Source organism: Kogia breviceps, chromosome 8 (genome assembly GCF_026419965.1).
Source record: "Kogia breviceps isolate mKogBre1 chromosome 8, mKogBre1 haplotype 1, whole genome shotgun sequence".
Classification (NCBI taxonomy): Eukaryota; Metazoa; Chordata; class Mammalia; order Artiodactyla; family Physeteridae; genus Kogia; species Kogia breviceps.
In genome coordinates this window covers 608,616-632,976 of record NC_081317.1, presented here as the reverse complement: position 1 = coordinate 632,976, position 24,361 = coordinate 608,616, and the positions used below count along the sequence as shown (strand labels likewise).

The 24,361-nt window shown below is 65.5% G+C and overlaps 1 protein-coding gene across 4 annotated transcripts in view; it reads right to left on the bottom strand.

Moving 5' to 3' along the window:
- Positions 1 to 247: 247 nt before the first annotated feature.
- Positions 248 to 24,361, bottom strand: part of EXD3 (exonuclease 3'-5' domain containing 3) — a 73,940-nt gene continuing 49,826 nt past the window's right edge. For 2 of the 4 annotated variants that reach the window (XM_067040230.1, XM_067040231.1), the window contains 6 exons: positions 23,734 to 23,889; positions 16,659 to 16,712; positions 16,312 to 16,443; positions 2,664 to 2,757; positions 919 to 957; positions 248 to 637 (listed from right to left, as the gene is read on the bottom strand). In XM_067040230.1, the coding sequence (XP_066896331.1) occupies positions 324 to 637; positions 919 to 957; positions 2,664 to 2,757; positions 16,312 to 16,443; positions 16,659 to 16,712; positions 23,734 to 23,889 (789 nt within the window). In that variant the 3' untranslated portion in view covers positions 248 to 323. Of the gene's footprint in view, positions 638 to 918; positions 958 to 2,663; positions 2,758 to 3,941; positions 4,085 to 16,311; positions 16,444 to 16,658; positions 16,713 to 22,879; positions 23,291 to 23,733; positions 23,890 to 24,361 lie in introns of those variants that run through there. The other 2 variants (XM_067040233.1, XM_067040232.1) reach the window with 2 other exon arrangements.

The following is a 24,361-nucleotide window of genomic DNA, read 5'->3' as shown; positions in this document are numbered from 1 at the left end:
CACCCGTCCTGCACCCATCCAGCCCAGCTGAGCGCCAGCAGACTCGGGGAGGCCCCCCGGGGCAGCCCTCAGGCCTTTGCCCAGGCCGTTTCCTCCTGCAGGCATGCCTCCCGAATGCCTCCTTGCTGAGTGCTGGGCAGCTCTTGGCTCAGGGTCCAAGCCTCCTGACCACGAGGAAAGCTCCGTCTTCCCGGGACGGCTGCGAGGGGGTATGGGGTGAAACGGCAACCAGCAGAACCACCACCCGTGCAGCTTTCCCACTTTATTGCTGGCTGCCTGGGCCCCCGGGGGTGGCGGGGGCCATGGGGCCATAGGCCCCGTCCTCAGGAGGGGCTGCCGGCCGGGCTGGGGGCTCGGCTCGGCTCGCGGGAGCCGGGGACGCCTTCCAGAACCTCTCGGAAGTTCTCGGCGACTCGGCCCAGGTGGGAACCCTCCCAGAAGACTTTGCCGCAGCCCGTGCAGCAGTAGAAATGCCACAGCCCCGGCCTCCTCAGCACGCCTGCCGGGACCCCCGACAGCTGCAGTCGGGTGCCGTTGCTCAGTGTGGCCGGCACGCGGCTCTGCAGGTCCTCCTCCTCCAGCCAGCGGCAAGAGGGGTCGTAGGTGCAGCCCCCAGGGGCCTCCTCTGGGGCTGAGCCTGGACAGGCGGAGCAGCCACGCTGAGCCCCCGCCCTTAGGCGTGCGGCCCCCACCCCTCTCTCCAGGGGCCCCTCCTTCCGTTTCCCTAGCCAGCCCACCCCCTGCCTCTCCTACCCAGGGACCTCTGGGTCACAGGTGACTGACCCCTCTCTCTTCCCAGCCCTCCCTGACACTGCCCCCCACACCCAAGGACACAGGGACCGTCCCCTCTGCCCCATCATGGGGTGGCTGCAGATGCCAGCGCCCCTTGTGTCCTTGGCGGGTGGTCCCAGGGCTCACCTGTCTCCGGTTCATCCTCGATTTGGGCGGCTTCGTCACCTGTCAATCAAGGATGTCAGGGTCTGTTCTGAGGGTAGACTGACAGCCTCAGCGCCCACAGGGCACCTTGAAGTGCCCAGCCTTTCCCCCACCCCCAGCAGAGAGGGCAAAGGGCAGGGGGCCAAGAAGCTTTGGCGCCAGCCCAGTCCCCTCCCATGGGAACTCACACCTTGGGAGGTTCTTGGGGCTCAAAGGTCCCTGGGAACCATGTTCTGGGCGTAAGATCGGCCGATTAGGGCACTTGGGGGCCTGAGAACCGGCGGGCAGGCTGGGGCGGGGGCGGCCCGTCGGTGGCGATGAGCAGATAAGCCCACTGCCAAGGAGGGAGTTTTGCAACCAGCCAGCACCAGGTCGGTGGGCGGGCAGGGGCCCAAGGGACCGCTGGAGCTCAGGGTGTGGGAGAGACCCTGGGAGGCGGCTTCCTCCTGACCCTGCGAGAGGGCCCCACCACACTGAGGGCACGGTGTGATGGCCAGGCCGGCAGCAGCCAAGGGGCCAGTGCGGGATGGAGGCAGCGACGGCCGAGGAGCCCTGGCCAGCAGGTGGGAGAAGCGTCCCCCAGGCCCGTTGACCCTCGTAATTTGCTTGGCAAACATTTCTTTGCAGATGGTTCCAGATTAACTGCAGCCAGATCTGAATGGATGGGGCGCCCACCCCAGCCCTGCCGCCCCCGTGGAGCCCGGCGAGGCCATGACCTCCGTCTGGCCTCCCTGCTTCGCCACAGCCTGTCTGGCCCCAGCCCTTACCTGCCAGCCCATGAGGGCGCTGCCCAGGACAAGTGTGAGCCTCCGGGTGGGGTGTCGGGGGCTCGGCGGGGCTGGAGCCCGGGGGGGCCCCTGTGGGGGGCGCTGCTTGTGCCCTGCCCCTCCCCCCAGCCTCCAGCACGTCCTGGCCATGCTGTGGAGAGCTGAGAGCTGCACAGGGCCGGACACAGGCCGTCATGACAGCTCAACTACTACGTGGGTGGCCCCAAATCTCTGAGGGAGGCGGGAAGGACGGTGGTGAGAAGACAGCACCAGCTGTGCAGGGGGGCCCGGAGGCACCCCGGCCTCAGGCTCACCCCTTCGGCTGCCCCAAGATGCCCTCTGTAGCCACCCCATCCCGCCCTCCACGGAGGGAGACCGAGGCCGGGCCCCTGAAGAGGACCTGCCCGGGTGGGGCGGCCGCGGGGCTCGTCCTCCTTCCTGTGCACCCGGGCTCACCTACGTTCAGACCGCTACGCGGCGAGGCCAGCGATGCAAGTGTGCGCAGGTGAACGTGTGCGCCCTGCCCGTGTGTGTTCGTGTGCGCGCGCACGTGACCGAGTGTGCACGGGCACGTGTGTGAGAGCGCGTGCGCCAGTCAGCGTGTGTGTGTGTGTCTTCAGGTGCAAGATACGTGTACGCGTCCGTGTGCGGGTGCGCTCCATGTGTGGGGCGGGGTGATTCAACAGGGCCCGCTGCAGAGAAAGCGGGGGACACTGTCCCGGGGGCCCTGAGCGCTGGAGCTTGCCGGTCTCCCGGACCAGTGGCCTGCACAGCACACTGAGGGAAGCAGAGGCCGCAGCCCTCGTCCCGACCCTGAACGCTGTCTATCCACCCCCACACCCCCACCCTGGCACCAGCACCTCCCTGGCCGTCCCCGGAGGTTAGCCCTGGGAGCAGCCAAGCAGCTGGGCCACTGCCCACAGACTCCACGGAGCCCTCTCCTGAGCGAGGCACACTCACCTGTGCCGCTAGGGCCTTCTGGGTGGCCGCTGAGCCACACAAGCTGCTTCATTACATCCTTGGAGACCTTCAGGTACTGGTGACAGTTGCAAGCCTAGGGACGGAGAAGGTGCTGAGTCTGCGGAGGTGCTCTCCGTCCCTCCAGCCCCAGCCCTGTGTTCCTTGCAGCTCTGGCTCTGCCCAGGGGGTTTCACAGAGACGCATGACACCTCCCTTCCTCTTCTTGCAAGACTAAGGGGCGCACCGCCTCCTGGGAGCCCTCCCTGACTGCATGGGCTCCAAGTGGGCCGGGGGCAGCCTCTTCTACTTTCTAAGATGCTAGAGGTCTCTGCCATCACCCAGCTGTCCTCCCCAAATCCAGAGCCAAGCGTGGGCCCCCTTGGATGGCTCGACACTGGTGGGGGACGCAGGCCCAGCATCAAAGGGTCAGGGTGGGCGGCCCTAGAGCTGCTCTGACCCCTCAGCCCATTTGGGGGCATGCCAGGGCCATTTCAGTGTCCACACTTCTTAATGACGCCTGCTGCCTGCCCTGCACCAGGGGCTGGCATGGTCCGGCGGCTACTGGGCACCGAGTGTGTGAGGGGTAGAGGAGCAAAGCCACTTCCGCTTCCACGCAGAGTCCGGGTCGAGGACACGTAGCGGGCTCAGCCTCACCGACCTTACTGTCCCCGAGGGTGGGGGTGGGGCTCGTGGGGCCCACCCTGCCCTCGCAAGGTGGCCACCCTGGGGCTGCTCCGTGGCCACCACTGCCTGGCGGGGTGTTAGGTCTGGACATAGGCGTCCCCGAGCGAGGCAAGGAGATGGGGTGGGGGGCCCAGGCGCCCGCTGAAACCCAGCTCCCAGGCGGGTACATGCAGGTATCCTGTCACAGGAGGTGGGGGTGAGCCTGTCCACGGGGAGGAGGGGCCGTGGTGGGTGCTCAAGCGATGGCTCCGGGGCCCCTCCTCACCTGGGGAGCCCTGTCAGTGCCCCAGACGACAGAGAGCCTGGGGTGGGTAGTAGGCGGTGGCCACAGGCTCCTGGAGCCACGGGCTTGGGGCGGGGAGAGGGCTCCTGCCCCGCCCCCCCCACACCCTCTTCCCACAGCGTTTCATCGCGGAGCCTGCTTTACCTGGGGCCTCGCTGCTTGGCCTCCAGCACCACAGCCCACAGTGGCAGCGGGGTGGGTGGGGGCCGGCGCCAGAGGGCAAGGCCGCCTCTGCTGGGAGGCTGGGGGGCGGGGCTGATCCTCACGCAGGACCCTCCCCTGGGCCTCTCTGGGGGCCTCCCCCCACTGACCCCGGCCAGACTCTGGGCTGGCCTCCGGCACAGGGAGACCGCTGTGGGCTTTGCCCTCCTGGTTGCAGGTCCAGGGGCGCTTGGGGCGGAGCGCCGGCTGCAGATCAGGCCCGTGGTCACTCCAGGTCCAGCTGGGGAAGAAGCTGAGAAGAGGCGGGCCATCTAGCCTCCGGCCGCTGCCCTGGGCTGCCTGCCACAGAGGCCCAGGCTCTCCCTGTCCAGGCCACCCGAGGGGACGGCACCCGCAGGGGTGGGAGGGCCAGCTCAGCGGGAGGACGGTGGGGTGGGGTCCTCTGCAAGGGGTCCGCCAGCCTTCCCAGGACCGGCGGTGTGCACGCCTGGGCGGGGCCGCCAGCTCACGCTGAGTCACCGTGCGCAGACAAAACGCCCGGTGCTGTTGTCCGCAGGGCCGGCCCCACCCTCGGGAAGCACCGGTGCTAGTTTTCCCACGGCCCGCTGCCCACTGTCGGGTCTTGCTGTCACCCTGGCCCCCACCCCCACTCCCGGCTGGAAAAGCCGGTTCTGGGCTACCTGCCCACCCCCTGTCCTGTGGTCCCCATCTGTCGGAGGGCCTGGCACCCAGGGCCTCCCTGTCCACCTCCTGTCCACCTCACGGCCCAGCAACCCTTGCCTGACCACCTGCTGTGGGTGGCTGCGGCCCTGCCCTTGTGGGGCTCGGAGCTGAGCGCACACCCATCACCCTCCCCACGCAAAGGGGGACGGAGCCCCTGACCTCCCGTTGTGGAGAAGGCGCCTCCGAGGGGTGAGTAGCTTGCTCACGGTCACACTTTGGCTGGCCGGGACCCCACACCCGGCAGGGTCCTTACCCCCCCAGCCCCCGGCCGAGGGGACGTGCGCAGGTGGTGTCTGAGCCAGGTCCACTTCCTGCAGGGCGTGTGCACACCCCACCCCGGATGCCAGCAGATCTGGGCAGACGCCAGTGGGGGGCCGTGGGCGCCCTGGACGGGTGGACAGTGTGGTCTTGTTGGTCCCGCCCAGTCTCCTCGCCCCCATCCAGCCTGGGAGCCTGGGGGCAGGGCGGGCCTCCACCCCCAGAGCCTGGCTGGGTGGGAGGGGCCAGGTGAGTCGGGCGGGAGGGGCTGCGAAGGTTCCTGGCTCCCCTGTCCCAGGGGTCCACCTGCACGCCTGGTCGCCACAGCTTCCAAGGGTGCTTGGGGCCAACGTCCACCGTGACGCCCAACCCCAGGGCTTGAGGCTACCTCTCAGGGGCTGGGCTGCCAGCCGGGACTGGCCCAGGGGACTGGTGGTGGCCCGGGACCCAAAGCCAGGAGGGCCAGGCCCGGAGGTCCGCCCTCTACGGCCTGTTCCCTACCCCCAGGCCCAAGGAGGGCAGGAAAGGCCACTTCCCTGGGAGGCGCCCCCAGCCCTTCGCTGGGTTTGGCGGGTGTGCGAGCTGGCACCCTCCGTTCCTCTAAGACTGGGACTTGGGGAGGGGAAGCCGGAGGGCTGAGGGGTCGGTTCCCAGGTGCTGGGAGCCACGCCCATGAGCAGGCCAGCTCTCAGCTCTGAGAAACCCACCCCGACCCATCACTGCCCTCAGGGAGTGACTGCCACTAGCGCAGCCAGAGCCGAGCGGGGGCGAGGTCACGGGGTCTGTCCTGAACTGTGTGTCCCCAGGCATGTCTGCTCCCAACGGCCGTGGACGCACACTTGCCGTGGGGTCTGCTGTGCCACCAGGTAGCGGACAGCTGGTGCACCGGTGTCGGGAGTGGGGGGAGGGCTGTCACAGGCAGACCGGACTGGGCCACAGAGTGCGGTGGGAGGGGCCTTGCACACGCTCCTGCCCAGAGCCCACCGGCCCCTCCTAGGGCTGAGAGCAGCCCCGAGCGAACTGCTTACAAACACCCTTGGACCCCCATCAGCGCCGGGCCTCCCCAAGTGGGGGGCTGAGGGGGGGCGCGGTGGGACATGGGCCACACTGGGGGCTGCCAGGGCACAGGGCGTGAGAGAGGACCAGTGGTCCCTAGGGGACAGGGCGGCAGGAAGTGGCCTTTCCAGGCTGGGAGCCTAGTGGAGGGACCCAATTCCGAGGAGGACCTGGGCAAGGCTCCCTGTCCAGCCAGCAGCCAGCCTGACTATGCTCCCTGGTAGGCCAGCCGCTCTCCCTGCCCTCAGGCCCACCACCCAGTGGGATGTGAGGTACGGTCAGTCTGGTACCCAGGCCCCAGGAGACCCCACAGGCAGGGAGGAAGGGGGCCTGGGCCGAGAAGCTGTGACACGCTCTAGAGTAGTGGCCATTTCTTGCTCATTTAGAGCAAATTTACAGCAAAGCATAAAAGAGCAGAAGAAAATAAACATCATCCCCGTACGACCACTGGGCGAGAAAAGCCAGCATGGGGTGGCGGGGTCTCAGGCACCTTCCCGTACACACCTCCACTCGGCAAGTGTCTCATACTCGTGCCAGAGGAGCTGCAGGGCACCAGTGTCAGTTCCCAGGGCCCTCTGGCCCATTTGGTCCCTGCCAAGCGCCACCCCCCTGCCCCACCCCTTCCCGGCCTTGCCTGAGGTCCTGAGACCAGTGGGTCCAGGGGCCTCCCTGGGCTGGCTTGTGCACCATGACCCCCCAGAGCTGCCCCCAACAAATGGTGCAGGGCCACGGACAAAGGGCTGGTATGAAAGACCCCCGGCCTGGGGGCGGGCCTGACACCTCGCGGACAGGCAGACAGAGGCCATGGAGGAAGCAATTAGGCGCCGCCCTGGGTCTGCTCCACACCTCACTCTCCCACGCTGTCTGGCAGCTCTTTGAGGGGTCCTGGGCCAGCTGCCCCCCAAGTGCCCAGGGGGTGGGGCTGTGAGCCTCCTTCGAGACAAGCTGGTCTAGCCCAGGAAGGCCCGGCTGGCCCTGGCGCTGGGCTGGGAGCACTGTGGCCCCTCCCATCACAGCTGAGATCCCAGGCACTCGCAGGGTTCAACCCCCCACCTGCCAGCCAGGGGCACATGCTGGGACAGCAGGACCAGGCCCCAGGTACCCGGGGAGGTGTGTGGTTGAGATGGGGCCTGCCTGGGAAGGTTTAAAATCCCAGCCAGTGCTCTTCTGACCTGTGAGGCAGGCTGGTGGCCCTCTGTCCCCACTGCTGGAGACCTAGGATGGCAGCCCAGCTGGGCCCCCCCCACACCCCGCTCTGTGCCCGCCCTGCCCCCAGGCCCAGGAAGGTCAGTTCCCACAGGCCCGGCCCCTCCCCCACCAGGCCACGGTCCATCCCCTTTGTGGGGCTGGGACAATGTCTCTGCAGACAGAGCGGGGGATGGGCCTCTGGCGCTGCCGGCACCCTGGGGGGTCAGGGGCCACGGGTGCTGGGGCCTGCGGTGTGTGGGAGACCCTGACAGCGCCAAGTCTGGGTACCCGCATGTGCGCCGGCACCCCGCAGGCACGTGTCTCAGAAGCACCCAGGTCCTCGGGGGGCAAGAGCACCGGCTTTGGAGCAGCTGAGTGTGGCCACGTGTGGCCGTGGGTCAGGCGTGTGAACACGGAGCCTGTGTGACCCGGCACGTCACGTGAGGACACGGGGCCTGCGTGAGTGGATGTGCCTTTGAGTGCTTGCCCAGCAGCCCTCAGTGCCCCGCACGTCCGGGGGTGCGGGTGTCCGCAGGTATGTTCCTGGGGTGGGAGGAGTCCTGACCGGGAGAGTCCGCCTCTCCAAGCAGATGGGGAGGGGACAGTGGCATCTGGGACAATGGGAGGAAAGCCACGTGCCCCGGGCAGAAAGGTAAGCATGGTGTCCAAGATGCAGTCTGGATGACACAAGGCCTGACTGAGGGGCACTGCCCGGCCAGGGCCTCCCCGCTTAGGGACACAGGGGAGGATCTGAGCCCCTCCCTCAGGCTCTCTGGGGCCGGCAGGCCTATGGCCCAGGGACTTGGTCACTCCCTGCCCTGTGTGCCTCGATCCTCTCAAGCCTTCACCCCCTTCTTCTTCCAGCTGTGCCAGCCACAGCCCAGGGCCCACTTAGGACCTGGACGTGCAGACCCCACTGCATGGCGATAGCCGGACTGACAGCCCAGCTTAGGCCGCCTAAAGCCTATCAGAATGAGACCCCACGCAGCTCACTTGGATGGGTCGGGGCCAATGTCCAGTGAACCCGACAGAGGGGTGTGAGCCACTGGGTCTGGACAGGTGGCCAAGTCCTCCCCTCCTTCTCGCATCCTGGACTCTGACACAGGACAGTCACAGCCCCCCTCCAGGGGGGCCAGGGAGAATGCAGACCAACGTGTGAATTTCAGATAAAACGTGGGATTCTGCTCTGAAGTTCGTCGCGCTCATCAGGGGTCTGTCCTTGCATTTTCCAAGTGCGGCACCCAGCCCTCCCAGGCTCTTAGAAGGAACAGAGGCGGTGAGAGAGCTGCACGGGAGGCCCTGGACGTGCTCCCGCGGCAGGGAGACCCCAACGAGGGGCAGTGCTCACTGGCCCCAGGCAGGCATGGCCAGGACCCCCTAGTTCTCTCTGTGAGGAGAGGGTGGGTGGGTAGCCACATGCCCTGGGTTAAATCAAACAGAATCTGGGCCAGGGGACGCCCTCTGGACCCAGGCCCTGGGGTGGCTCCCCATCCCCTTTGGCCCCTCAGCGCCTCCCGCTAGGCAGCACATCCCCCTTGACGCCCATCCCTGGCAAGACGCTGGGCGGCACACAGCCCCCTCTCCGTGGCCCCCAGTTATCCCCACTAGCTGGTTTCCCCCTCCCCCCACCGTCCACACCGCCACAGCCCCAGCACCCTCTTAGGCGGCACGTACACCTCCCCTGTGGCCCCTGAGCACCCCACTGCGAGCACATAGCGCCCCTCCCTAGAGCGCGCCCCCAGGCGGCACACAGCCCCCTCCCAGGGGTCCCGAAGCCCCCCGCAGGTGGCCATACCCCTCCACCGTCCCCGATGAGCCCGGGAGGCGCCCCCTTCCCGAGGCTCCCGGGCACCCCCAGCGCTGCAGGCGCGAGCCGTTCCCAGACGGGGGAGGGGCGCGGGCCGTGAGAACCGCCGGCGGCGGGCGCGTGGGAAAGCGGGAGGAGGGGCGGCGCGGAGGGCGGGGCGCGCCTGGGAACGGCCCCCGCCCCCGCCGGCCTTTGAAAGGGCCACTCAGGGCGCCCGGCCCAGATTCAAAAGCAAACGGCCGCCCGCCCGCCAGCCTTCCCGCGCCGGCGGGGGCGGGGGCGGGGGCGGGGGCGGAGGACCTCGGCTGCCCAGGGCCGTGTGGGAGGGGGCGGGCGCCAGCCGGCGGAGAGAGGGGTGGCAGGCTGGGAAAATCGAGGAGGGGCCGATGCGGTACGGGCTGTGGGCAGCCCTGGTTGTCCCCCTCCCACCGACAAGTGGAGCTGGGCCCTCAGACAGCAGGTGGCAGCCCTGCAGCCTGGGGTCTGTCACCCACTCACATCAGGCCTGCACAGGGGGCCAGGGGACAGTTCCTGCCCCTCCCCGTGCTCTCAGCCCAAGGAGGGTGGGGCTCCAAAGTACTTCTCCAAAGGGTGGCGGTATTCCCAGGATGGGGCTGGGGGCCTGGAGGACTTCCTGGAGGAAGTGGCATCTAAACTGGGGCTTGGCGGGCCTGGTGGAGAGAGTGGGTGCTCAGGTGCTGCAGGAACTGGGGTGTGATGTGGGGTCCGGTGAGGTCAGGAGGGGCCGGTGTGGACAGCAGGCTGGAACGAGTCGGGGCGCTGGCAGTGTGGAGGGGTGGCCGCGCGGCTGAGCCCAGGGGCGGGCGTCCCCCGGCCCTTCCCCCTTCCTGCACCTTCCAGGGCCACTGAGTCAGGCCAAGCAGGAAAGGGCCCCCTCTTCTACTGCCACCTGCGCCTGGCGCAGTGCGTCTGCCGAGATTGGGGGAGGAAGAAGCAGTCCCTGCCCAGCCCAGCCCCACACTTCCCGAGGGGCCCCCGCAATGCACTCTCCCCCGCCACTCCCCCAGCTCCAGGGAGGAGAGCACGGTTCCTTCTCCCGAGGCCCTGCCCCACCCCTGGCTGGCTGGGGGCACACCTAGGCCCCCACCTGCCCAGATGTCCACTGGCCACGCTGCTCCCCTGTGGAGGGGACCTTCGGGGTCTCTGCTGGTCCCAGACATACCCGACGATGGGCTCTCAGCAGAGCCCCACCCACAGTGGCCCTGCCCAGGGTGGCGGGTGGGTGGAGAGCGGGGCTGCCTGGGAGGGGGCTGGGAAGGGGGTGCCCCCACACCCCAGCCGGTCTGACTCCGTGCGGCTGGGGAGGGGCAGGTGGCCGGGTGGGAGTGGGGGTGACACATGCCTGTTCCTGTTGCTTGCCCACCCACAGGGCACCCACTGCACCGGCCATCGATCCAAAGGCCCCTGCCCTGGTCGGACACAGACGGAGTAGACACTGCCTGGCAGGCCCTACTCTGTCACCCTGAGGACCCTCCCCAGGCCCAATCCACGGCTACCTGGGGCCTCCTCCATCTGCAGCCCTCAGGGGCTGGCTGCCCTGGCCCCTGACCCCAAGGCTGGTGAGCCTGTCCTGCCTGCTGCATCCAGGGCCGAGGGGACAGTGGGTCTGCAGAAGCTAGGCCTGCTATCCTGGGCCAGGCCCCCTGGCTTTGGAGCTGGCAGGTACTCAAAAGGAAGACGAGGCCACCTCCCCTGCTACATGCCAGGCTGGCTCCGGGGCCCGGCCATCCCTGCCACCGACCCCAGCAGCAGGGTGGGGCAGGGGCTTTCCTGGAAGGGCTGCTTGGTTTCTGCGAAAGCAGCTGTGGGCAGTGTGCAACGAACACACAGGCGGGGCTGCTGCCAACAAAGCCTTATCTGCGGACCCTGAAGTCTGCATTTCATGTGATTTAGCTCGTGGGCTGTGATGTCTGACATCTGGGGGAAGGTGCGGCCTCCTGCCCTTCCACCAGCCCCAGCCCCGGCCACAGGACCCTCGGACTGAGATGGGTGCCCTCCCCCACCCACCCCACGGGCCTGGCTGACATCGCCTGCCCCTCGTCCAGAAGGCAGGTCACCCACGCCCCGCCCTCCCTCCCCTTTCTTTCGAGCCCACTGAGCGGCGGGTTTAGAGCTGGCCTTTGACACCTCTGGCCAGTGGCTCCTGCTGGCTCCGTGGCGGGGGCTCAGAGAATGGCACTGACGTGGGCCGCGGGGAACAGAGCGGAGGGATGGGAGCCCCAGACTTTGTGTCTTGGGTGTCCTCTTGCTGCCCAAGGTGTCTTACTGACCTTGGGCCTGAGAGGGCAGAGCCGAGGGTGCCCACACGGTCTTTGCCCCTCCCTCCAGCTCCAAGAGGCCGGTCCCCTTTGGCCTGCACCAGCTCCCCCTGAGGCCACGTCACACCGGCCTGGCTTGGGGCCAGCGTCTTGGCCGTGGCTGTGGACTGTTCCCTCCATCCTGTGTGTCTGCGCACCAGTGTGCCCGCCGTCCCACCCTGCACCGTGACGGGGCTACACGCCTGTCCCCTGCCAGGCGAGTCTGCGTCCTCTGAGTTCTGACTTGAAGCATCTCGGCCCTTTTAAAAAGTGAACATCCATCAACATCCAGGAGGTACATCCCCCAGGCCGCACGTGGGAGCACCTCGTAGAAGCACACGGTGAGGACCAGGGTCCAGAGGGGAGTGGCCCTGACTGCCGGGCCCCGGGGCACCTTCCCCACAGACAGACACAAGAGGAGCGAGGAGCTGGGTGCCTGGCTGGGCGCCTGGCGTGAGCCGGGCTGGGGACTCACACACCCGGCCTCCCCAGATGCTGACCAGCAGGTCCCCTGGCCCAGGCTGTTCCCAGGGCCTCATCACACATCTCGGACCGCACGGGGGCCCCTGGTAGCCCTGCGGGAGGATGAGAGTCCCACGTGGGGCAGGCATGGTGGCGGACCGCCGGACGCCTTGTGCCCAGGCAGCCCTGCGTCCGCGCGCGGGTGCGGGTACGGCTGTCACGCCAGCCCAGGACTCTCCCTAAAGGAGCGGGCCACCGGGAGCAGGGGTCCGCAGGCCAGTGCGGTCCAGGTCCTCAGTTCCCCCAAGAGCCATCTGGTGGGAACCGAGGCTGGGCTCTGGATGAGACCCAGAGGGGAGGGGTGGGACCAAGAGGAAGGCCCTGCAGGCTGGGGGGAGGGCCTCCTGGGGTGATGAGCGGGGCCCACCCTGCTGTCACCTCCGGGGGGCTGTGCCGAGCTTGCCGATGGGGCCGACATCCCGGCTGGCGTCCTGAGTCTGGGGGCATGCTGGGCCCCAACCCCCGATGCAACCTGTCTGGTAGCTCCCGCCACCCTCGAGGCCTGCGACAGGCCCCGCCTGCGGCTGCAGGAGCCAGCGGCCCGGGGTCTCTGCCTGTGCAGGGTGGGGGCCACTCCTTCTGCAGCCTCTGTGCCTGTGTGACCCTGGGGCACCGAGTGTGGGAACGGGGCTGGGGGCCACCGAGCACAAAGGCCGGGGAGGGGCGGGGTCAGTGGCCGCTGAGCCTCTTCCTGTCTGTTCCTACATCTGCAGTTGGCCATCAGGGTACAGGGAGGGTCTCCATGCTCGGGGACAGGCTGGGCATGGGCGCCCCGGCCGGGCCCTGGGTCTGGGAGGGCTCCGGGGCCCCCACCGCCGCAGGCCCCCAAGTTGTGGGTGTGCGCGCTGGGGGGCCGCTGGCCCGGGGTCCCCGTCGCGTGCCCAGGCCCCAAGAGCCCTCTCTGCCCACAGCCGTTCCCGTGCCGGAGATCAGCCTGGGCGGCCTCCTCCTCCTCCCTCTCAGGGCCCCTGCCCAGCCCTGGGGTCTCCCGGGGGGGTCTGTGAGCCTGTCCCCGAGGCCCAGCCTCCCGTACGTTAACTGCAGGCTCCCCCCCATCACCCTCCCCTTCCTGGGGACCCCTGAGCTGGCTCTGCTGAGAGCTCCCTGAGGTGGGGTGACTGTCATCCTGCAGTGGCCTCCCCGCCCGGGGCCCACGTCTAAGGGCCGACGTCACTGGGGCCGCGGACCAATCCCCGCCACAGCAGAGGGGGCCGGAGGGACAGAAAAACAGACGTTATGCCCGGCCACGCCTGGGCTCCTGCTTAGGGTTTTTTTTAAACGCAAATTTCTTTGATAAGATCCTTTCCCATGGTGGACAGCACTGGGAATGTCCTCTTGGCGGACGTTCCCGGTGGACGATCCCAGGCCCAAGTCGCCAACTTCGTGGGCCGTGACCCTGCCCTCTACGAGAGACCCACTGCCCCTCGCCCACTGGGCCCCGGGGCGGGCGGGCGGGCCACCTCCCTGCGACAGGGGCCTCCTTCCCCACGTGGCCGGGCACACACTCTCTGCAGCCTCACTTGCTCTGGCCTCGCACCCCGACCAGCAGCCCCAAGAGCAGCCGGGCAGGCTCTGGGAACGCTTCGTGTGTCAAGTGGGTTTTCCCTCTGGGAATGGCTCCAAAATAGCAGAAGGAAGGAAAAGAAAATGGAAACTCAGCCCGGCGGCGGGAGCTCTCCAGGGAGGCGACCAGCTCTGGCCTGTGCAGGGGCAGCAGAGGCTCCGCGCCAGCGTCCAGGGCGCGCGGGCCCTCGGGGGCGCAGGACAGCACCCCGCCGCTGAGCGCGGCACGGAGGCACTCTCTGGGTCAGTCCTAGCGTGCCGCCCCCTGCTGGCCGGCGGCCAGTGCCCTTTGATGTCCACGTGGGCTTAGGAGCCACCCTGGCCCTGGCCGTGGCCTCTCAGCGCAGAGCAGGGTCTGCGGCCGCAAGGAGCTACTGGTCACTGGGCCTCAGGCCATCACCTCGGGGCATCTGTGCAGCCCCTTTTCTGGGCTTCTTGGGGTCCACCTGCGAGAGGGCCGCCGCCTCCCCTGGGCCGGCCCCGAGGACAGCACCGCTCTGGCGCCGGACGGGGAGCAGGCGTAGCCAGCGTGCAGGGCCGGGCGGGTAGCCGTTCCCGGCCGCTGCTCAGGCGGAGCTCCTGAGGGGAGGCCGCGAGCACCGTGGCCGAGGGGCTCTGGGGGCAGGCGGGGGGAGCACGGCCCGAGGGGCCCAGCCCGCGTGCAGACGCTGCTGCAGGTCGGCAGTGAGACTCCTCTGCTCACCGTGACCAGCTCCACGGCCCGAGGACCACGGTGGGAACCAGTCCACTAACCCAGAGCCAGCTGGGTCCTCCCACCTGCCCCGGATGCTGCTGGGCTGAGCGAGGCTGTGGGCTCAAATTCAGAAACCCTAGCTTCTCGGGGACCCCCTTCTCTGCCCGCCTGGCCCCGCCATGCCGCTCTTCTGGGGTCCTTGTGCACAGATGTAGATGTCCCCAAACAGCTGGCTGCCACGCGGCGAGGGCCCTGCCCCGGGGCACACCCGACCCGCCTCGCTCTGGAGCCGAGCCCCGCTGGAGGCTGCCGGACAGCCACGGGCCTCACAGGCTCCCCGGCCCCGGGAGCCCCTTCCCAACTAAGGCCCACTGGGCACTGCTGCCCGGCCTCACACCCGGGCTCCCACCTGCCGCCCGTGTGGCCGCACACACGGGTCTCTGCCTGGTGCGCGGCCCCGTGTGGCCACTGGTGCGGCCGCCTTCTGCTTCTGGGCCCCGAGCCGTGGACCCTGTCTCTGTCCTCCTCACCAGCCGGGCACGTGTGGAATGCACATCTACCACGGAAGGACAGCGCTGGGCAGGGCCCCAGCTGGGCAGTGAGCCCCTTCCCCCCGCCCCAAGAGCTTGGTGTACCCCGGCGCACTCTCCAGACCAGATTCCCGAGAGCCCAGACCCAGCACCTGCCGGGCGGCCAGGGGCGCAGCCTAAAACCTAGGATCCCAGCCACGCGCTCGAATCGTATCCTGGATCCTCTGTGCCTTGCCTTCGTGCCCCCCCACCCCCCCCACAAGCTGCCGCCACCCCTTACCTGGGCAGGTGCACCACCTGCTCCAGGTCTCCTGCCTCCCAGCCCTGCGGTTAGAATGCTGCAAATTTGTCCCGCCTGCTGCGGCCTCCCTGGGCCACGCTGCCCCCTCGGGACTGTCTCCTGTCTCCCGGGGGCACTGGCGGGCTCTGTCTCTTGCCTTTGCACCAGCTCCACGCCCCCCAAACGGGGCCCACACGGGGGCAGGGCAGCGGCGGGGCCAAGAGGCGGGGCCCACGTGGGGTGAGGGCAGCGGGGTCCCGGATGCTCTTCCCGCGAAGGGCAGCGGCCGCCCTCTGCGCCTGTGGCCCTCGCAGGTCCGAAGGCTCAGGCGCTCCCCAGCCAGTGGCTTCCCGTGGCGCAAGTGGGGTTTTCCTCCTGGCTACCCAATTTCTGTTTTCTCAAGAAGACACCAGCAGAGGCTCTGAAAAGCTCAGGAAAATGCTCCCTCAGGCCCCGCCTGACATCCTGGGGTCTTTACAACACTTGCAGCCTTGAGCGGGGACCTGGTACCGTCCTCCCGAGCTCCAGCCCAAGGGAAAGCGCTTCCCAACTCCCGGCTTCGGCACCGTCCGTCCTGGCAGGGCAGGGGCCCAGCTTCTGCACAGACTGCACCCCAGGCCAGGCGGTGGGGATCCAAGGACCTGAAAGCAGGGCCTTCCCTCCCTCCTCCCTCCCTCCCACTCTGCTGGGTGCCGGCCCGGCCGGCCTCCACGTGTACCCGGATGGGGGAAGCCAGGCTGAGCTGCCGCCAAACAGGTGGGCTTGGGGAGCTGCTCCCAGTGCAACATCGTCATGGCCTGAACTCCAGAATATTCTGGGAATAGCCAGCACTCTGCACGGGGACCGGCCCTGGCCCTCCCTGCCCGCCGCGCCCGTGCAGACCCCAACGCGGAGGGCAGCCACGCCCCAGCCTGGCAGGGCCGGTCCCAAAGGCCGCATCACCTCCCCTCAGCTGCACAGCTCAGGACAGGGCCCCCAGGCCAGCAGGGGAGGGGAGGGGTGCCCCCTCCTTGGCGCCCAGGCCCCAGACTCCTCACGGATCTTAACCTTGGGTACGGCTGCCCCGACCTGGGGATTTCCTCAGCCAGGGATTTCTAGCCGTCAGGGTGGACCCGGCAGCAATCCGTGGCTCTGGATGTTGCCCTCAGAAAACGGGATCCACCCCAGACAGAGGCACTTTGGTGGGTTGCCTGTATTCCCTCCAGAAGCCCTGTGGGAGGCCAGCCCTGGGCCAGGAGGACATTCCCAAACCTGAGCGGACATCCGCCCTGAGCTGCCCTTTCAGTCTCAGCTGCCCACCTAGGCCATGTGGGCCCCGATACTCTGCCACCTCTTGGCCACAGGCTACAGTGACCACTCCCCGCCCCCCCGCCCCCCCCCGCCAAGCTCCCCTGTGCCGTGGCCATGGGAGTCTGGGGGTGGCGCGGAGGAGAAAACGCACAGACCAGGCAGTGGCCACTGCTCACATGAGCAGAAACGCCAAGGCTGCCCCGCCACCGCCAGGGCCTCGCGGGCCTCACCCGTCAGAACCTGGGGCTTCCACACTGGCCCAGGGCCGGCAAGGGGCACGCAGCACCCACCTGGCAGCGGCTGAAGATGTCCGAGTGGGTGACACGCACATTGAAATGCCTGATCACGGCGATGGCTTGCTGCCGGGCCTTGAGGGAGCAGTCCACCGCGAGGCAGCGCCCAGCCCCAACCTGGGCCCGGAGCTGTGGACACATGCAGGCGTCGAGCGGTGGGCCAGAACCCAGAGCCCACCCAGGCCTCGCCTTCCCAGCTCCCGGCCGAGAGCCTCCACTCTGCCCAGGGTGGGGCAGTGGCACCGCTCAGCCCCCCTCCCACTGGCCCCGTGGCAAGCAGACCCTGAGGTGTGGGCGGCTCAGGAAGTCGAGGCTCAGATGTGAGTCGCCTGTGGGGTCCTCACCTTGTGGTACGGCAGCCCTGAGGTCAGGATGATCCTTCCCTCCTGCCTGGCAACCTGTGAAGGAGGAAAAACTGGCAGGTGAAGGTGTCAGGCCAGCTCCTGGGGCTGGGGCTTCTTTTGCCCCCCTTCACCAGCGCCCCCCCCCGTGCCCCATGCCCCAGAGCTGTCTCTGCCTGGTACCTGAGTGGCCACCAGATTCCCGCAGTCTGAGGCCAGGCATCGCCTCCTGTTATAGATTTGGTCTCAGAATCATGCAGACACTTCACAGAATTGCAAACAAAATTAAATTTAAAAAGCAATCTCTAAAAACCCCAAGATGAAACAAGTGAACCACAAAGAGAGAAACATTCCAGATGACACGAAGCCACAGTGAATCGACCATGTATCTCTAGGGCTACAGACCCCAAAAGAAAAATACCCGGCAGTAATACTATTGTTGGTGATAGTAACATCAACATTGTTATTCTGAAATATCTGTGTGTGAATTGTAACATAAAACAAGATGGGTAATGCTGGTGTGGTGAGTATTAGGATTTTTCAGCTGAGAGGAAGGAGATTTGGATTAAAATTAAGGAGATTGGGCTTCCCTGGTGGCGCAGTGGTTGAGAGTCCGCCTGCCGATGCAGGGGACGCGGGTTCGTGCCCCGGTCCGGGAGGATCCCACGTGCCGTGGAGCGGCTGGGCCCGTGAGCCATGGCTACTGAGCCTGCACATCTGGAGCCTGTGCTCTGCAGCGGGAGAGGCCACAGCAGTGAGAGGCCCGCGTACCGCAAAAAAAAAAAAAAAAAAGCAAAGACTGTCGGACTAGATTTTTTAAAATCCAGCTAGAAGCAGTTTATAAGTACAGTAATATATCTAATAAGAGCAAAGAAAGGTTGAAAGCAAAAGGGTGAGAAAAGGATATACAAATACTAACCAAAGAACGCTGGAGAAATGGTATTAATATTAGTTCAAATAGACTTTACTGCAAAGAGCAGTACTAGAGCCAAAGAGGTTCACCTCATAATTGTAAAAGATTTCACTCAACAGGAAGATATAGAATTCTAAAAGTTGTATATGCATGCGCACCTAATAACAACTTTCAAACATATTAAGCAAACACTGACGCGACTACAAGGAGGGCCTGGGGAACCCACGGTCGAGGTCTTTGCTAGAAGCCGGCAGAGAAACAAGCACACAAGATACACAAGATTTGAGCAAACATTAAGGAAGCTTGACCTACTAAGCGTGTGAGAGCAAGAGAGGGAAATGAACATGGCTGGAGGAGACTGTGTCCTTTTAAAGTCCACACGGAACATTTATAAAAAGGATCATCTGCTTGACTACAAAGCAAGTCTTCACAAATATCTAAAGCAGCAGTATACAGACTATAATTCAGATCGGTTAGAAATTGATTTTTAAAAGATAACTAAAAAGCTCCCAAACCCCAAGCTTTCTGACACCGAGAAACAGCCTTTTAAAGAACTCAAGTCAAATAAGTAATTAAAACAGACGCTCAAAAATGATTAGAACTAAAAAGTAATGAAAATACTACATATCAAAACGGATGGAATGCAGTGAAAATGTACTTCAAGAAAAATTTATTGCCTTGAATGTTTACATCATAAAATTTAAAGGGCTGAAAATTAAAGAGCTAAACACTCCACTTGGAAATCACCCCAAGCAAGCAAAAGGAAGGAAACTATAAAGATAAGAGGAGAAATTAATGAGACAAAACCCACAAGAATGCAATGGAAAGGATCAACAAAGCCAAATACTAGTTATTTGAAAAGACTCAGTAAGCTGACAAACCTCTGTGAGATCAGGAAAGAGTGTTAGCACAAGCGAGCAACAATGAGAGGGCAGCTGGCCACCTGCAGGTGCCGTGGGGCTTCCACCGAGGAGCTGGACGCCACCACGTGCGTGACACTCTGTGAAATGGGCACATCCAGAAAAAGGTACAGACTACCAAGTGACTCAAGAAGATGCAGACAGCTAAGTAGTCCGAAAACTATTCAATAAGAAAGAATCAGAGACTCCTGGAAACGCCTCCCCCCTCCCCGAAACACCAGGCTGAGGAGGCCTTGCAGGAAGTCAGCCAACGTTTGAGAGGATAATCCAAATGTTACTCAAAGCAGCAGAAAGTAGAGAGGAGGAAAAACCCCCCAGCTTGTTTATGAGGTGGAAGAGAAGATGGTGAGGAAGAGAAGTTCTGTGTCAGACACGGTCCTGGAGGGAGACGCAGCCACGTGACATGCTGGCCAGGCTGGGTCCAGACTGAAAAGGTTCGTCACATGTACAGGTCACAGGGACGCTCTCAATGGCTGCAGAGAAAGCATCAGGTAGAATTCAGCTTCTTTCATGATGAAACGTGCAGCGGATATGGCGCCCGGGGAGCCTCCCCAGCCTGGTGTGGGGGCCTGGCAACCACCGCGGTTCACGGAGAAACGTTCCCTGTCAAGTCAGAACTGAGACAGATGGCCATGGTCACCACCTAGTCAGCCCCACCTTGGAGGCCTCGACCACTGGGACAGGATAAGGGAAAGAAATAAGACCCATACAGACTGGAGAGGAAGGAACGAAACCATCCTGTTTGCAGAAGATATGTCCACAAAGAGAACTCCAAGAACTAACTGACAGTCAATTCAGTAGAATTTAGGAGACTTTTGCAAGGTTTCCAGATGTAAGATCAATGCTCAGGCAACTGAGAACTAAAGGTTCACCGCAGTTCCGTGTATCCGCAGAAAAGGATATCTGCACCACACGTCGTGGCAACAAAGCAGAAGGTTCCTGGGGTGAAACCTCGTAGACGTGGTAGGGCTTCGTGGCGAGCTTACAAAGAGTGCGTGGCACCCTCGGAGAGGAGCGAGACCAACGCTCGCGCACAGGACGCGAGGTGATGACACGCCACTCTTCCCACCGTGGCTCACAGTGTCAACGAGCTCCAAGCAAAGCCCACGGCGGGGCCGTTTCCAGACCATCACGGGAAGGCGGAGGGGGAGGGGGAGCGAGGTGGGGCTCCCCCTGCGGATGCCAAGGTGAACTTTGAGGCCAGAGGGAGGAGGACGGAGCGGCAGCAGGGCCCCCACACCATCCCCAGGTCCGGGGACTCGCTGGAAGGGCTCGGCACACAATCGGAGAAGGACAGAGAGCAGAACCGGCTTGCGGAAAGCACCTGGGCGAAGCGCGGAGGAAACCACTCAAGCCCCGGGGCCTGCCTGGTGGGGTCGGCCCGTGCCACGTCCCCCCTGCGCCGGCCGCTGCCACGCGCGTCCCCGGGCAGACGCAGTGGTGACTCAGCGCCCGTGGTGTGCGCCGCGGCTCAGTCACCCAGGCGCCCTCCGCAGCCCGGGGGGGAAGCAGGCATCCACGCAGGCCACGCTGTCTGGACGGCTGGGGCGCAGTGAGCCCCTCCCACCACCCGGGGAAAGTTTTCTATCAGCTGTTCACTGGCAGGACCGACCGTGCCAGCGCGCCTTCCCAGGCCGGGCTCGGGCCTGCGGCTTTCTGCCCGGGGCGCCTCACAGGACGGGGGCACAAGCAGCGAAGGCGCGTGTGGAAGGATGCTCGGCTTCACTGACACTCGGAGGAGGGCGAGCGGAAGCACCGAGATGCGACTTCCTGCCGACAAGAGCAGCGAAGTGCGCGGGGAAGCGGTGACCGCGAGCGTAACCTGCGCGTTGTCGTCCGGCGGCTCGCGGGACGGAGCCCCGGGTGTGGCTCTTAGCTGCCTCAGCACCGCGGGCCCCAGCACTGAGGGGCCTTCCTCCGGGGCCCTCCCGGCCTCTGGCCAGCCCCTCGGGCTCTCCTTCTGCAGGGCCTCCACGGGGAGCCCCAGCCATGTTCCGAGGAGCTTGGGCCGCATCACACCACGGCCCAGCAGTGATCTCTTCACCCCTGGAGACCAGTCCTCAGTGCCCTGAGTCTATCAGACTAGCAGATCAGTCCCAGAGACCCCAGAGCCACTCAGAGGTCACTTCCTGGAGACTATTCTCCTGGACGCACCTCTCTCCCCACGTCTGCATCCGTCGGGGTCCCCAGAGCAGCCGAACCGCCCTGGAGGCACACAGAGATCTACCGCAAGGGGCCGGCCGAGGACAATGGCGGTGGCGGGGGCACCGGCGGGGCAGACTCGGCGCCACTGTCCGCACGTGGACTCGCTTTTCACTCTGGCTCCCGCCAGGGTGGCTGCCTGGCCTGGCCGTGTGCCCCCCAGCTTCTGCTCAGGCCACGCCCGGGGAAGCCACCACTGAACCAACGCTGGCGTCTTCCTCCACCCAGACGGGCTGAGAACCTCCCCAGACATCACGCCCCAGCTCCTCTTTGCCGGACGGCTCTTCGCTCAGCGGGCTCCGTCCGTCCCCTCACACTTGACCCCAAGCCGCAGGAGGACCAGGGTGCACCTCAGTGCAGCTTGGCTGACGCCCCGGCTCATCTTTGAAAGGTCTACTCCCCGCAAGCATGGACACAGCGCCCGGGCCTCTGCCCTCCTCCCTTCCCTCACCGGCAGTGCTGCCTTTCTTTAAAACATGTTTATGAGCGTTAACAGCGCTCATCGTAGAAGACGAGACGAGACGCACAGTACAGCCCTTCTGTACAACACAGCCAGTCCGTCCACTCGGGGGGTCTGGACGGGGAAACGCGTGATTGGGCAAGATCCACGGAAGAGAAAATGTAAACGGCCAAAGGGACACAGCAGCTCCCCCGGCCGTGGGAGACGCCTCTCCAAAACATGCCCTCAGGGCTCCAGCCGCGCCCAAGACCATCCCAGGTGCGAGAAGTGCACACAGCCGCCCCCAGAATGCCGCCCCAAGCAGCACTCGCGGGGGCAGTAAACCGTCCCCCCGCAGGGCGGGCACTGAGGAAAGGCCCTGGGAGCTCCGACCACAAGGCCGAGGGAACAAGTTAAAAGCCTCACGGGAGACATGGGTGAAGTCAGTCTGTAACGCAGGGGCTCGAGCTGCAGCTCCAACCCCAGGAGGAAGCACCTCGGTCCCCCTCCCGCACCCCTGGCAGGGCCCTGGGCCTGTGGCCTCGAGGGCCACGACGATCCGGTGTGAGGTCTGAACCCCCGGCCCCAGTCCAGCCCCTGCGCGGCTTCTCCCTCCGCCCCGTCTGGGCCACCGCGACCCCCGGCGCTTCCCCAGCCTCTGTGGCGGCTCCATCTCCGCATCTGAGGCGTCATTACAGCAGCACCGCACTCCTGGCTCCCAGATCTAGTGATTTTCTAACGTGGCCACAGCCACTTGAGCATGAACTCACACCCAGCTCTGTGGGGTGGGAGCGGGCGGGCCCCAGGGGCGCACGCACAGGACCCCCGGTGCTCCGGCGCCGGCAGCCCGGCTCCGGTGACGGACCCGCTTCCAGGCTCCTTCAGTGCCGCAGGATCCAGTCCCAGGGGCTGCTGGACGGAGGTCCGTCTCCTTGCCCTGCGGCCCACACCGAATCCTTCCTGTGCTTTGAGTCTGACGGTTGCCTTCCGCTTCTGCTGTCAAGGGCTCACGTGACGCCACTAGCTCCACCCATATAATGCAAGGTCCTCCCTCCGGGGCGGGCCCCTCTGAGGTCAGCTGACAAGTAAATCACACCTGCAACTCCCTTGGGCCGCATCATGTAAAACTTCAGAGGGTAACGTGGGAGTGCGGGTGCAGACTAGGGGCCGAACCCTGCCTTCCGTCTGCTGGAGACCGGGGTACTCTCGGGGCCGTCTGGGAAGGCCCCTCCTCCCTGGGTCCCGTGACCACTGACGCCTGGTCTGCGGTCCTCGAGATGCGAGGCTGGCCCTCCTAGTCTTAGCCCCCATGAGCTAGAAACCACCCTGGTTGGGGACACAGGGGTTTCCGACAGGGACGGTGTCCAGAGCCACCGTAGGCACGACCACATCCTCCTCCCCTGGGCACCGGGACCAGGCGTCCGGAAGAGGCGGCTGCGAGGGGCCACGGCTGGGGAGAGTGGACATCTCGCACGGACGTGGGCACGGGAGGCTCACGGCTCCCCCCGCAGCCCCGGGCAGATCCCCTCTGCTCTCCCGGCCCCAGCTTCCTCCTTACTGGGGGTGGGGGCTGCCAGGAAGAGCCGGCTGGCAGTGCGGAGTGTGGGGGGAAGGGCCACGGCTGACGACGCCCCACGGCTCTGCAGTCCCAGGGTCCCCGGCCAGCTTTGTGCTCTGGCCACCCACCTGGGAAGCCTGGGGACCCCTTCCAGAAGAATGTGTTCAAATTCATAAAAGAAACCACATATTAAAAGTCCAAGTTATGACCTGGCCACCTCTATGCTCTTTCACAGCTGCGGAGTCACAGCAGACGCGCGTGCAGACGGCCCGAGCGTCCATCAGCGGCCGGGTGGGTGGGTCACCGCGGTCCGGCCCATCCGATGGGACGTTATTTGGGAGTGAAAAGGAGCGAAGCGCTGACAGACGCCACAACAGAGCTGAGCCCGGAAGACATCACGCTTGTGAAAGAAGCCAGGCCCGAAAGGCCACGTGCACGAGTCCACTGACATGCAGTGCCCGCGACAGGCAGCTCCCCGGAGACCGAAGCCAGGCTGCCCGGCGCTGGGGAGGGGGCGCGGGGGACAACTTCACGGGCGATGGAAAGTGGTTTAAAATTGACCGTGGTGATGGCTGCACAACTCCGGGAATGTACGGCTGTACACTGTAAATTATGTCGTGCGTAAATCATATCTCAGGAAACCTGGGAAAAAACGCTTACCAGCCATGTTCTAACCCCTGGATTCTGAGAGCCCTGCTGGGGTTTCTGCAGGGCCCTGGGTTCGTGCCTCCAGCGGTGGCGTGAGCACCTGTTTCTCGGAGGAGGGGAGGGCCTCACGGGCACACAGCGTTTCCGGGGGCCCACAGACAGCGAGGGGGCCAGGATTACCCTGAGTCTGCCTGTGTCAGGCCACCCCCCCCCCCCCAGAGGATCCTCAAGGGCTCCGGGCCTGCAGACTACAGGTGCCGGAGCCATAAATGTCTCCACCCCGGCAACCAGGGGGGCCCCGCCCTCTGCCCCAGTGGCACGGGCGTCCCTGCAGCTGGGGTCCTGCGGCCACCCCGGACACTGCCCCCTCTGCCCGCGGACGCGGGAGGTCCGCTCACCTCGGCGGCCCTGCGGTGGTCCTCGCCGGTGGCCAACACCAGCACGTCGACGCCCAGACAGCGGAGGCTCCGCGCCAGCCCCTGCAGCATGCTGTCACACACCACGCGGAAGGCCCTGGCCGGGACCTCGGGGGCCGCGTCCTCACCCGCGGGCACCTGCGACACAGCCCCGCTCAGCAGCCGTGGCCCGTCTGACCCACCCTGGACCCGGTGGGGAGCGAGGGTCCCAAGGGCCGTGAGGTCAGCTTGTCCTGAGCAATGTGTACTCAGTGCAGGAAACAGCAGAAAAGCAGCAAACATGATACCAGGTCACCCACACTGGGCCCCAAGGGGGGCCGGCACACGTCTCCCGGCGGGGGTGTTCGTGTGCACGCTGGAGCAGGGCCTGGGTCCCTGGGGCACACGGGGACACGGCCAGAGGCTACCCTAGACCATGGCAGGGGGCACGCCACACCTGGTGTCAGAAGACCGTTGGGACCCCTCCTCCTTTAGGAAGCTAACCCATGGCTCTGCTCTCCTTCCTTCCTGGTGGAGGGTCCAGCGTGCGGGACGCAAGCCCTCTGGACGGCTCTCCCCGACACCCCACACCCACCCCGGTCTCCGACCCTGTAAGGTCCCAGTTCTAAGG